The sequence below is a fragment of the Carlito syrichta genome, unplaced genomic scaffold, assembly GCF_000164805.1.
Source record: "Carlito syrichta isolate Samal-C Ts95f unplaced genomic scaffold, Tarsius_syrichta-2.0.1 Scaffold309724, whole genome shotgun sequence".
Taxonomy (NCBI): Eukaryota; Metazoa; Chordata; class Mammalia; order Primates; family Tarsiidae; genus Carlito; species Carlito syrichta.
In genome coordinates this window covers 970,258-983,629 of record NW_007253820.1, presented here as the reverse complement: position 1 = coordinate 983,629, position 13,372 = coordinate 970,258, and the positions used below count along the sequence as shown (strand labels likewise).

Here is a 13,372-nt window from a genome sequence, read left to right as displayed (position 1 = left end):
TTGCAAACTAAGGAAACCTCTCCACAATGTGATGGTGAGCCATAGAAGAGTTTTAAGGAAGAGTGATGGAATTGATCAGATGTGAGCTTTAGAGGGATTATTCTGGAATAGATTTGGGATTTGAGGGTGTGGTACTTGAAAAAACTAAGGCTAGAGACAAGCTAGAAAGCTGGTTAGTAATGATGATGGCCTGAACTAAGGAAGTGGCCATCATCATTCCTGGACCAAGGAAGTGTGAAGTGAATATAGTAAAGAGAAAATGAGCAGGTAATGATGAACTCAACTTGGGTCTGGAAGTAGGCAACAGGGAAGACTCAAGGATAACACCTAGGTGTTTAGGTGATGGGCCTTTCAGGAAGAGAGGGTACAAGAGAAGGTTTGGGGATCAAGATGTTTTCTGCTTTGAATGTGGGGGAGTTTCAGTTAGCTGATGGGGCATTAAAGTATAAGTACTCAGTAGGCTTTTGGATATCTGAGTTAGTTGCAAGGAAAGAGCTTTAGGCTGGATCTCTAAACTGGGAGGTATGGACTTCTTGTGAACCTGGAACATGTACGGAGTGGAAAGAGGGCCTAGGGTACAGTGGAGGAGAATTTAACCAGCAGTGGTGGGGGTGCATGGCACAGCTGATCAGCAGACAAGTGTCCAGAAGGGATTTGCTCTACAGCTACCATGTGAGGGGCTGCTACTTGCAGTGCTGAGTTCTTTGATCTGCAGTTTTTTTGTTTTTCTCCCTCTTCCAGTCTCTAAGTACACAGATTTTTCAGGGTTTAAGGAAAAGTGACAGAGCTGTGCTCATATCCCAGTCATTGAATTAAAAAATAAAACAAAACAAAACCAAAAACACGACTGTTTCCCAAATAACACAAAAGTATTGACATGGGAATTATGCAGCATACTCTGATATTTTGTTAGTTGTTGTTTTTTTTTAACCTCATAGGGAAATTACCAGTTACCTCTCTTTGTATGTGTCTACTGTCGGTTGGTGCTGTATAAGTCCCTAAACTTCTCTGGGTCTTAGACTATTTATCTGTGACATAAAAGGTTTAGATTAAATGACTTGCAGCATAATGTTATGAAGTACATACAGTAAGTAGGGATTATGGAGGGTATAAAATATAATTTCAGTCTGCTTTCGTATTTTAATGGCAGAGATTTATTTTGTTATGATAGAAATTGAGATCCAATTTTAAAAACCTTATTTTTCCTTTTTCTTTTTCACCCTTAATCAAAACTGGCTGTTTAATAACAAAAAAAAAAAATCCTTTGGGGGCTATGTAGCCATAGTTTGTAACCACTAGAGGTCAGACTCTTCATGAACAGTTAATGCCCTCTAAAAGTAATCTATGCATACTTGGTTGGCTCTAGAATTGTTGGATTTTATTAGGCTAGTCTCTCCAGACCCAGTTAAATGTGTTCTGTAGTATACATTTATTCTAATTGAAATGAATACAGTTTTGGGAATTTTGTTGGCATTCTGAAATCTTGCATAATTAAAATAATCATTGGTGTGTAGCACACCCAGTTTCCCCCACAGTGTTTTGTAACCCAACTTTCAAACGTTGAAAGAATGTATGTCTTGTACATCTTCATAGACAAGGGAATATAGTTCCTTATATTTTGCAAAAGATTTCTTGTTTTTCCTCAGGTAATTTTAAATGGTATTTTGTAAAAGGTCCTCTTTCTATAGTAAACTATTAGCAAAAATTAAAAAATGATTTTAGGCTAAGGGGGAGATATAAATGGATTGAATAATAGTAAATGAATAAGTCACAGGAGGCTATGGATCAGAGAATTCCAAAACTTTTTCCTTCTTTTAATTGGTATCAGAGCTAGAATTAACTAAATATGGAAGTACGTACTTTATAATACATAATTTGTATTACTTTTGGAACCTAGTTTTGAATGATTATCTTTTCCATGAAATTTGAAAAATTATGCATGACTTTCATATCTACATTAACAGTTTAAAAAAATTTTTTTGGCTTCTCATCATTTAACTTGACACATTAACTTTTACTAGTGAAGTTTTTGCCTTTCCAAACAATTTAATTAATTAATTGACAGTCTTGCTTTGTTGCCCAGGCTGAAGTGCAATGGTAAAATCATAACTCACTGCAGCCTTGAACTCCTGGCCTCAAGTGATCTTCCTGCCTCAGCCTCCCAAGTAACTCAGGCTATAGGTGCACCCCACCACGCCTGGCTAATTTTACTATTTTTTGCAGAGATAAGGTCTCACTATGTTTCCCAGACTGGTCTTGAATTCTTGGCCTCAAGCAATACTCCTGCTTTGGTTTCCCAAAGTGTGGGGATTATAGGCACAATTATTACCATTCCTGGTCTCAAAAGAATTTTAGAAAAGTTATTTCACTTCTTTGAAAAACAAATTTTCTAAAGTGCTTTATTTTATTTACTATATTATCTAGTCTGCAGATACTCTTTTAATTTTTGTGGGAGTACAGAATTGGGTATATGATCCAGAATAATGATGATGAAGTCTCACTAGTGATATTGGTGTTTTACAGTAAATGCTTTGTGAAGACATTTTTTATATATAAACCGGTAGTCTTCTTGTATTAAAAAGTCTCCCCATAGTATATGCAAAGGATTAGTTTCAGGACACACACACACACACACACACACACACACACACACACACACACACACACACACCCTCCAACCCCCGTAAACTAAAATCCACACATATTCAAGGCCTGCAGTCAGCCCTGCGGAACTGGCATATTCAGAAAGCCCTCATATAATCGGGTTTTGAATGCTATAAATACGGTATTTTCTGAGTTTGGTTGAAAAAAGTCTGCACAGCAGTGGACCCGCACCATTCAAGCCCATGTTCAAGAGTCATCAGTGCTTTCTTTGAAAGCATTGCCATTGCCCGCTTTTTAACTTTATTTAGGCTCTAGGGCAGAAAGCTGATAATTCTACTGTACTGTTTTTCTATAGTCACAAGTAAGTATGCTGCTGCTTTTGCTTTCACTCACAATCATCCAGCACTATAGTCTTTCCTAATTAAGAATTAATTCCAGGTGATTCACATGGCCTGTTAAAATGTCCATCCAGTTACTTGTTCTCTTCATCCCAGGGATACAGAGTAGGTTGAGTAATCCTTTTGAATTCCTAAAATAAATTGGCACACCTGAGCATGTTGTTTATAATCCTGTCCTCACTTGATACCCCTAGTATATTCACTAAAAAAAAAAATTATCTTCAATTTTTATTTTGTCATCTTTTTCAATAAGTACTAGACGAGCTATTTAGTAGCTCCCAGGCCAAGGTTGATATAACTAAATTATTAATATCTTTACTTAGGCATCTTCAAATTTGGTAGGTCAGCGAATAGTTGTAATGCTTTGCATATGATACTTTCATCTAAATCATTTTTATGTGAATATTTTAGCATCTTTATTGAAATATAATTTATAGCCGGGCTCGGTGGCTCAGCCTGTAATCCTGCGCTTTGGGAGGCTGAGGTAAGTGGATTGCCTGAGCCCGCGGGTTTGAGACCCGCCTGGGCAACTTGGCGAGACCTCATCTCTGCAATAAATCAAAAAATTAGCCAGACGTAGTAAAGCGCCTGTAGTTCCAGCTACTTGGAAGGCTGAGGCGGAAAGATGGCTGGAGCCCAGCAGGTCGAGGCTGCGGTGGCCAGAAGCGGCCACTGCACTCCAGTCTGGGCGACAGAGTGAAACTCCAATTCAAAAAAAAAGAAAAGAAAAGAAATATAATTTATATATCATGCAGTTCACCCATTTAAAGTATACAATTCAGTGGTTTTGGCATATTACATTTTTTTAAATTGTGGCAAAATACGTGTAACATAAACTTTGCCATTTTAATAATTCAGTGACGGTAATGATATTCTCAGTGTTGTACAACTGTCACCACTACCTATTTCCAAAACTTTTTCATTACCACAAACAGAAACTCTGTAATCACCAAGCATTAATTCTATTCCTTTCTACTTCCAGGCCCTGGCAACCTCTAATCTACTTTCTGACTTTACGAATTGCCTGTCCTAGATTATTTTATGTAAATGGAATCACACAATATTTTCCTTTTGCACCTGACTTATTTCCCTTAGCATCATGTTTTCAAAGTTCATCCATGTTGTAGCAAGTAGCAGAACTTCATTCTTTCTATACATATACTCCATTATATGTATCCTACTGCATTGTGCTTATTTGCTGATGGACACTTTCAATTTCTCCACCTTTTGTCTATTGTAAATAATGCTGCTGTGAACTATAACAAATATCTGTTTGGGTCTTTGTTTTCACTTCTTTTGTGTATATTCCCTAGTGTGGCATTGCTGTGTGGTCTTATTCTGTGTTTAGCTATATAGGAACCTCTAAACTCTTCTCTGCAGGGGCTGTATCATTTAGATCCTTACCAGCAGTTTCTCTACATTCTTGCCAATACTTATTATTTTCTGTTTTCTCATTACAGCCATCCTAGTAGGTGTGAAGTAGTATGTCTTCTTTTAAAACATTTAACTACTATGGCAGTTTACTTTGTAACACAGGTATAGTCTGCTAGAGCCATATTATACATATTTGGCCACTTTTCTTATTATTAGTGAGAACAGTTTGGGGCCATTTTATCCCTGGCAGATAGGCAAATAATTAATTATTCAGTGGCTTCCAAGCAAGTTACTTAGCTTGTGTCTTTTAGGGGGTATAGTAATGAGTAGAATTAGCTCTTGCCAAGACATGGACATAAACCCTGCAAAAGAGAAGCACAATATACATGCCCCAAAAGATGTTGCAAGTTTTAGAGGTGTTCACAACAGAGAGAGCTAGTTCAGGCATAGAAAAGGGGACAGAGCAGTATTGGGGATAATCTTTGAAGGATGTATGAAATTTCAACAGGATGAACCTGGGATTATGGAGGAATGTCTGACCCAGATTATGGCCAGAAGGGTTCAGAGAGGATTTCTAGGAAATGTCTAATGGGAAAAAGTAGGCTTAGAGGTCCTTGAGTTTTAAACTCAAAACAATATGAAAAATATTTTTTAAAAACAAATTTGTTTTTATTTTTCCAGTTTTTTTTTTGCTTTTTTTTTTTTTGGCATTGGAGTCTCACTCTGTCACCCAGACTGTAGTGCACACAGCCTCGACCTGCTGGGCTCCGGCGATCCTTCCGCCTCAGCCTTCCAAGTAGCTGGAACTACAGGTGCGTGCTCCCACACCTGGCTAATTTTTTGATTTATTATAGAGATGAGGTCTTGCCAAGTTGCCCAGGCGGGTCTCAAACCTGCAGGCTCAGGCAATCCACTCACCTCAGCCTTACAAAGCGCGGGGTTACAGGCTGAGCCATCGAACCCGGCTTATTTTTCCAGCTTTTATAAAAGTTTAAAATAATTTTGGGGCTGGGCGCAGTGACTCACGCCTATAATCCCCACTCTTTGGGAAGCTGAGGTGAGAGGATTGCCTGAACCCATAGGTTTGAGACCAGCCCAGGCAATTTGGCTAGATCTCATCTCTGCAATAAGTCAAAAAATTAATCAGGCATGGTGGTACGTGCCTGTAGTTCTAGCTACTTGCTGAGGTGGAAGGATTGCTTGAGCCCAGCAGGTCAACACTGTGGTGGCCGGGAATGTGCCTGTGCCCTCCAGCCTGGGTAACAGAGTGAGACTCTGACTCAAAAAATAAGTGGTATGACAGAAATCTTGTATTGATAAAGGCATGATTTCGTGAGATGATATTCTATTTATTTTTTTATTTTTGAGTCAGGGTGTCACTCTGTTGTCCAGGCTGGAGTACAGTGGCACAATCATGGCTCACTGAAGCCTCTACCTCCTGAACTCAGCTGATCCTTTTGCCTCAGCCTCCCGAGTAGCTGGGAGTACAAGCACACGCCACCACATTTGGCTATTTAAAAAAATTTTTTTGCAGAAACAAAGTCTCTCTGTGTTGCACACACTGGTCTCTAACCCCTGGGCTCAAGTAGCCCTCCCGTCTCAGCCTCTCAAAGTGCTGGGATTATAGGCATACACTACTACTTCTGGCCTGAGATATGGTATTCTGTATGCTTTAGTGGAAACATACATTTGGATTATTTTAAATAAAATGCTATGGTTCTTTAGTTTCCAAGGTATACAGTTCTGTGTCATATATCACCACAACATGTAGTATTTCTGAAGATATTAGGAAGCAGGATTCTCTTCTGGAGTTGTATCTGCATTTTGGCTGTGACTTAAAATTAATTAAGTATTCTGCAGATACTTAACAATTAATTTTAATTTATATCAGTGTAACCCATTTACATGCATTCTGATTAGATTCGTAGGAAAACTCTGAGAAGCAGATAGGGTAACAAATATTCAGATTTTATGCAAGGTAAATTTAAGGTTCTGAGTGGTGACTGGTCAGCTAGAAAGTAATACTATATCTAGTGCTGTTTCTGTAATATTCCTAGGGCCAAATATTATTTTAGGAATAATGCAATTATCTTAAATAGACTGCTTATGAGACAGCAAGTATTTAAGTTGTTAAATTTTTTTTAAATGGTAGTACTTGATGTGAAAACCTTGTCCCAATTTCATAAGTAGTATGAATTATCACTAGGTGTTCATCTTAACTGTAGGAGGGAAGTGATCAGCTTCTTGAAATGGTAATCCTCATGATCGCCTATCTCTCACGGGACCCTGAAGTCAAGAACCTGTCCTTTTCACTTGGAAATAGTGGATTTAATGCAGTATTTGATCATTGTGCCCTGAGTACACATGTGGTCTTTTCCCTCTAGGTGGCTCTGTGGGTTCATGGAGAGATGAACTGTTGAGATGGTGCTGTTCCTACCCTTATTTTACCTCTGCTTTGTGGGACTGGGTACATTTTAAGTAAACTATGAAGCCTGTGAACACACAGCATCAATCACTCAATTTAATCCAAGTTTGGAGCTCAGCCTGTAATCCCAGCACTGTGGGAGGCCGAGGCGAGTGGATTGCCTGAGCTCGCGGATTCGAGACCCACCTGGGCAACTTGGCGAGACCTTGTCTCTACAATAAATCAAAAATTAGCCAGGGGTGATATAGTGCATGCCTGTAGTTCCGGCTGCTTGGAAGGCAGAGACAGATGGATCACCAGAGCCCAGCAGGTTGAGGCTGTGGTGGCCGGGAGCGTGCCTCTGCACTCCAGTCTAGGCAACAGAGTGAGACTCCAACTTAAAAAAAAAAATCCAAGTTTGAAAAAGGAAATAATGGAACTGACATTTATTTATTACGTGCCCCCAAACTTGGGAGAAGAGGGGAAGAGATGGACAAAGGAACTTGTCTTGCCTTGCACTGTGACTGGGTCTAGTAAGTGAAAAAAGGTTTATTGGATTTCTGTAATACCCTTCCTCGCCTAGAATCCAGTCATTTTAAGCTCACTGTGAGTGGTAATTTATTTGTATCTTTAATTTTCCATTGAAAACTTGATTTGAAAAGAGGATAAAAATAGTTACTTCCAGACTTATAATAGTGCTAAGGTAGTAGAGGGAAAGAAGCTTATGGTTAACCAGTAGATGCACTTGTCAATGTCCTCTTTTTCTTCGTTACCATTTTCCACTGTGATCCACTTTAGGGTGGCCATTGCTTTCTACCACTGTATTAGCACTCTAGGCTATCTGGGTTATTTTTAGTTTGTGTCCTAACAGCTTTCCATACCTTCGCATGATTTTATCTCTTGGCATCAGTGAGAAGCCCCTGGTTACTACCATTCTTCTCCTTCTTGTTGTGGGTGCCTCTTAAATATTGGTGCCTCAGTAGATTTCTGTACTTGACTTTCTTCTCTATGTTTCTATGTGTTCTGCGTATACAATTTCATGTATGCCAGGGTTTCAGCTACTTTTCATTTATATGTTGTCTTAATCCCTTTGGGCTGCTATAACAGAAATACTGTGGATTTGGTGGCCTAAACAACAAATATTTATTTCTCACAGTTCTGGAAGCTGGGAAGTCCAAGATAAGGCATTGACAAATTTGGTGTCTGGTGGGGGCCAGTTTCTTGGTTCATCGACCGCTGCTGTATCCTCATGTTGCGAAAGGGATGAGAAAGTTCTCTAGTGTCTCTTTTTATTTTTAGTGACTGTATTATCCAGGCTGGAGTGCAGTGACTATTCATTAGTGTGATCATAGTCCACTGCGGCTTCACACTCCTGGCCTTAAGAGATCTCCCTGCCTCAACCTCCCAAATAGTTGAAACTATAGGCATGTGCCACTGTGCTAGGCCCTGGGGTCTCATAAGAGCTTTACCTTCATGACTTAATCACCTCTCAAAGACCCCCCCTACACACATACTTCTAATACCATCACTTTGGGGGTTAGCATTTTAACATAAGATTTTCTTGGGGTGGGAGCACAGACATTCAGTCCGTAACATATTCCAGTGGTTTTCGAGTCTATGTCTTTAGCCCCTTCCTCTCCTGAACTTCAAACTAAATCTTCACCTGCCTGCTGTGGGAGATATTCAGTAGACATTTGTAGAGTGGATGAATAATATTTAGAACTCATTATCTTCCTTCCCCCTAAACCAGCGTAGCCTCTCTATGCTCTGTCTTCTTGAAACCACTTCCCAGAGTCCAGTCTTGACTTGTTCAGCTTTTTCTCACTCTACAGTTACTAGTTCTTATTCAGGTTTGGGAAAAGATCGACTCGGATGCACTGCCCCCCTTCCAAATCCTGCCTTGGTTACATTTCAATCAAGTCTCTAAGTTGGATCCCTCACAGTGACTCCCTGTCACCTATCTCCCTACTCTCCCACCAAGTTCATGGGCACATAATAGATAAAAGCTTGTTCTAATTTATTTTATTACTTCCGTTTCCAAATTTGTGTTAAATCAGGTACCTGCTGTTAGTTATGGGCTCATTGTTTAATTATTAAAATATGCTGATAGAAAAATTTTGAATTCTGTTCCTGAAATTAAACCTCAAGATTTCCTGATGAGTCCATCTGGAGAGAGTTCCTAGAAGCATCTCTTTGTACATTCTATAGGATTGGACTTACACAAAAAGCTAAATTGTATCCAGAGTGGATAGCAGCAGTATGTTGAAAGATATAAGTAGTGCTTGGTACATTAAATGATAACATGATATCATTTAATTATAATAGAGTCAGTGGTGTAGGTATAGCCAAAATGGAAATAGATAAAATATTGTTCTCTTTGAATTGTTTGGGCTAGTAAATTAATGTATTAAAGCCAGATTGTCTCTTGTTATTATGTTTAAACCATTCTACTGTGATGCTGTGATATCTTACCTGATGAATTGGATGCAGAGGAAAATACACCTTTTTGCAGTTGGTTAAAAATTTGTTCTTTAAATTATTTTTGGTTTGAATTAGCATAATTATCTCTTCTGCTTGGGGAAAAAAAGAAAAATCTTTTAAGACAATCTTTGATATTCTTAAAAGATATTAAGAAAATTTTTGAATACAATATTGTGTGCCAATATGGTGACTCATGTTCTAGATCTTAGCAGTGACTAAGTCTAGTCCTTTTATGTCTGTGCAGTGTTGAGATTAATTGAAGAGTTGCTGGAGATGAATGTGTAATTGCTACTTACTTCTCCCACTTTTTGTGCTTCCGTAGGTACATGGACTATATCGCACAACAGGTGCTAGTTTTGAAAAGGCCCAACAAGAATTTGCAACAGGTGTGATGTCCAACAAAACTGTCCAGACCGCAGCTGCAAACGCAGCTTCGACTGCAGCAACTAGTGCAGCTCAGAATGCTTTCAAGGGTAATCAAATTTAGAGAATCTTCAAACAATACCTGTTACCTTTTGACTGTACTTTTTTCTCCAGTTACTGTATTCTACAAATATTTTTATGTTCAAAATACACAGTACACACAGCATGGATATTTCCTGTTCACTTGTGCATGAGCTAAAACCAGAAAAACTTCCTTGTCTTATTTACTTTACCTAATTGTTTCTTAATATTTCAGTGCCCCTAGCAGAAAAAATATTACATGCTAATTAAATACTCTCCATATTTTTTGGGGGATGATGTTCAGCAACTTATTTCAGTGGTGACACACTGAAATTAATATGGTACTTATGATTAATAATGCATTTAATACTAACTGCAGTAGTTCTTTCAAGAATCTTTAGAAATAAGAATTGCACATTGAAACAGTACAGCTATGTTTCATTCCTTTCCCCTATTTATATTGAAAGAAATAGGCCAGCAGAGACTTAAGGATTTTTAAATTGGCTTGCTTTTTAGCAGTTTCAGTCACCAGTGAAAAGCCTGTGTGCATTTTGTAGTAGATAATGTAAATTTTATCTTATTTTCTTTTTTTAGAGTAGTTGATAATTTGATAACAATCTCTGATTTTGCATGGGTACCACCTTTCTTAAATTAAAATAATTCGTATTTTGGGTTCTGTACTGCATATGTTTGTAGGATACAGGGGTTAATGGAATCATAAAAGTGATTTTCTGTAATAGTTTCTTTTAAATAAACATTTTTTGAGTTACAATACGATAATTTAATATAATATGCAGTACATTATCCAAAAGAGGAGGTAATTAATCAATGCAATAGAATGTAGTGGTAATAATTCCTTTTATTTATTTTTTTATTTTCAGTATTCATATAGTAAAATTTTACTGTATGGAAATTTTGGTATATTCTTATGGTTACTCTTTTTAATTGAACTGAGATTGTGTTTGGCAGCTCTTTTTGGGAATATGTGTGTGTAATTTTTAACAGGTATTAAAGTCTAGCCTAACTCTTGTCTAAAAAGAAAGTACAGTATTTAAGGGATTTTTCTTTTAGCTCTCATCTGTAGTGGCATTAAAAATAAAAAGATCTTGGCACTTTTCATATACTTGAACCTCTAATGCACCTGTCTTTCACTTTTTGAGACAGACTGAATACATCTAAGATTTTTAGCAGTAGAAAAACTAAAACCTTTAATTTGCACCAAGAGAGAAAATACAAATACAAACACATTAATTATGAAGATAATAGCATTAAAATAGTTACTGTGCAGCACAGAACTTCATTCATATAGTCTACTTGGGTTCAAACTTTGAATCAATTTTAGTGCTGATTAAATGACATTTGTAATTCATGCTACTGTGTTTTGAAAGTCTTTAGCTAATTTAAGATTGTAGAATGATAGGTATGATCATTCAACTTGATTTTAAGAAAGGATTATATTATTTGAGATTTTGAGTCTTTCATTTCTTTTAAAAAAAAAAATCGTTGGGCAGAAATGGTTAAATCACTTTCATTCTCCCCAAATCTGGAGTTAAGAAGTTTCATACTGAGGGTGGGTGCCAATTTCTCACTATTTATGAAGAGGCTTTGCCACGGATCCATCCAGATGGTGTTTATTTACATTTAATTTATTTGGGACTTTATTGAAGTTAAATATACTTGGAAGTATTTCTTTTGTTCTTCAAAGTTTGCATTTAATGCTGTTTTCGTCAATACTTCTGATCAGTGATAAACTCTACCTGTATTCTCAACCAAGCCAGCTGAAGTTTTTCAGGACCTGGAGTCTCACTGAGCATCTTTTTAGTCAGTGTGGTTTATTGAGTGTGAGTTTTACACACATTCAAAACATTAACCACAAAATATAAGAGCACTTATAGTCACCATTAACTTTTATCCCAAGTCCGTTTTTGTTTTTCTTTAAACTCCAAACAAAAGCTATATTAGAGACTTAAAAAATACTGAAATACTTTTTGAGAGAAGAAGAAAGAATTTGATAGAACAAGTACAACCCACAGTATCTTTTTTGTGTGAATGGGAAATATTTTAAAATTCATTTATTTAGGTTAATACAAGTTTGAGAAAATTATGTTTTCTAAAAACATAAATGTACATGAAAATGGAAATGCTTACAGTTTGATCAGGTATGAAGGGAGCTTTAAATTCTTATAGTCACTATTCTTTTAACAATAATCAGTAAATAGTTACATTTTCACTCAGCAAAAGATTGGCATTTGTTAGTCTTTTATATTTAATACTAAAATCACAATCATGAAATCACAGCCATGAAATGGTCCTCACATAGTTGTCATCTGTGTCACTTTTCAGTTTGCAATGTTAAATTGTAGCTATTTCATTTCAAACTAAAGTTTGGACACTGGAAAATCATTGCTCAGTGATTTGTAATTTGGTAGGTGGATTATTTATCTAGGGATGTTTGTATATTTTGTCAGTAATATTGCGCTGCCATCATGGTGACTGTCATGGTTCTATATAAATGCCCTCCATCTGCCCCCTAATGTTGCATGTTTTCAGTGGGCTGGAAGTTTTGTATATTTATTGTATTAACACAGAGTGTCATAAAATAAAATGCTGTTTACTGGATGTTTGTGTAATTTTAAATGCTATTTTAGTAATTCAGAGGCAGAAATTATGTTGCGAGTTTATGGTCTGTAGAAATTTGACATTTGAGATTCTAAACTTTGTGTGTAGTTTTGTACATGGTTAACAAAATAAATAATATAACAGACTTAGTTAACAACTCTCAGCAACATAAAATGACCATTCTCCTGCTGCATTAGATCTTTCTGGGTAGCGGAAAATGAATTTCACCCATATTAAATATTTTGACCACTTTAAGGTAAAAATACAAACTATCTAGAAATTAGATTCAAAATGGAGAACCTGTTTCATGGCTTAGATTTTTCATTGTGGGCTAAAAGTGGGTGCCTCTGTACTAGTATTGTATTGGTTTCACCGAACTGTTGTTACTTTTTGTACCAATGAAAGTAGCTATTTGTGTATTACTGGATTTTTCATTTGATTAGCTAAAGAAAGATGTAAAAGTATAATCTAAAGTGTTCATGACGAATCTTACTCTGAGAAATATATGTTACGTAAAATAGGAATGTATTTTTTATTTTCTGGATGTTATCTAAAAAGTGAGTTTGAACTTTTACACCTAATTTACTAGGAAGGTATTCTGTAATTCATGTTGAGATAATGTATGTTTTACATTTTAAGGGGATTTATGTTACCCTAGCATTATTAGTTGTTTCTGTAAATCATTGTAAAAGCATAATGCTTTTTACTCGTTGCTATATCTTTTTCTGCAAACACTGATGTTAACATCTACTTCTGTATCTTTATTGGTAAAAATCTGTGTTTAGCATAGCTATTTATATACAGAATTTGTTACATTTTGGGCATTTTTCCTGCTTATGTATAGCTTAGAATTATAATTCATGGCTGTCTTACACCATTTCACTATGTCTTCTTTCATTTTTTCCTTAAGAAAAATGTTTTGAGAAACTTGCCTATTTAGAGGTGAAATAAAAGTGGTTAATTTAAAAATAATGGAGAATGGTTAAAAATAGAAAGCACCTTAACTGTGATAGATTTTAAGTACATGAGTATAAATTTACTTAATGTT

At 36.5% G+C, this 13,372-nt stretch overlaps 1 protein-coding gene across 1 annotated transcript in view; it reads left to right on the top strand.

Annotated features, from left to right (window-relative positions):
- The window catches only part of SCAMP1 (secretory carrier membrane protein 1), a 116,229-nt gene extending 103,905 nt beyond the window's left edge, over window positions 1-12,324 (top strand). The window contains exon 9 of the mRNA XM_008067631.2: window positions 9,584-12,324. Coding sequence (XP_008065822.1) covers window positions 9,584-9,748 — 165 coding nt within the window. The 3' untranslated portion in view covers window positions 9,749-12,324. The remainder of the gene's footprint in view (window positions 1-9,583) is intronic.
- The last annotated feature ends 1,048 nt before the right edge of the window (window positions 12,325-13,372 follow it).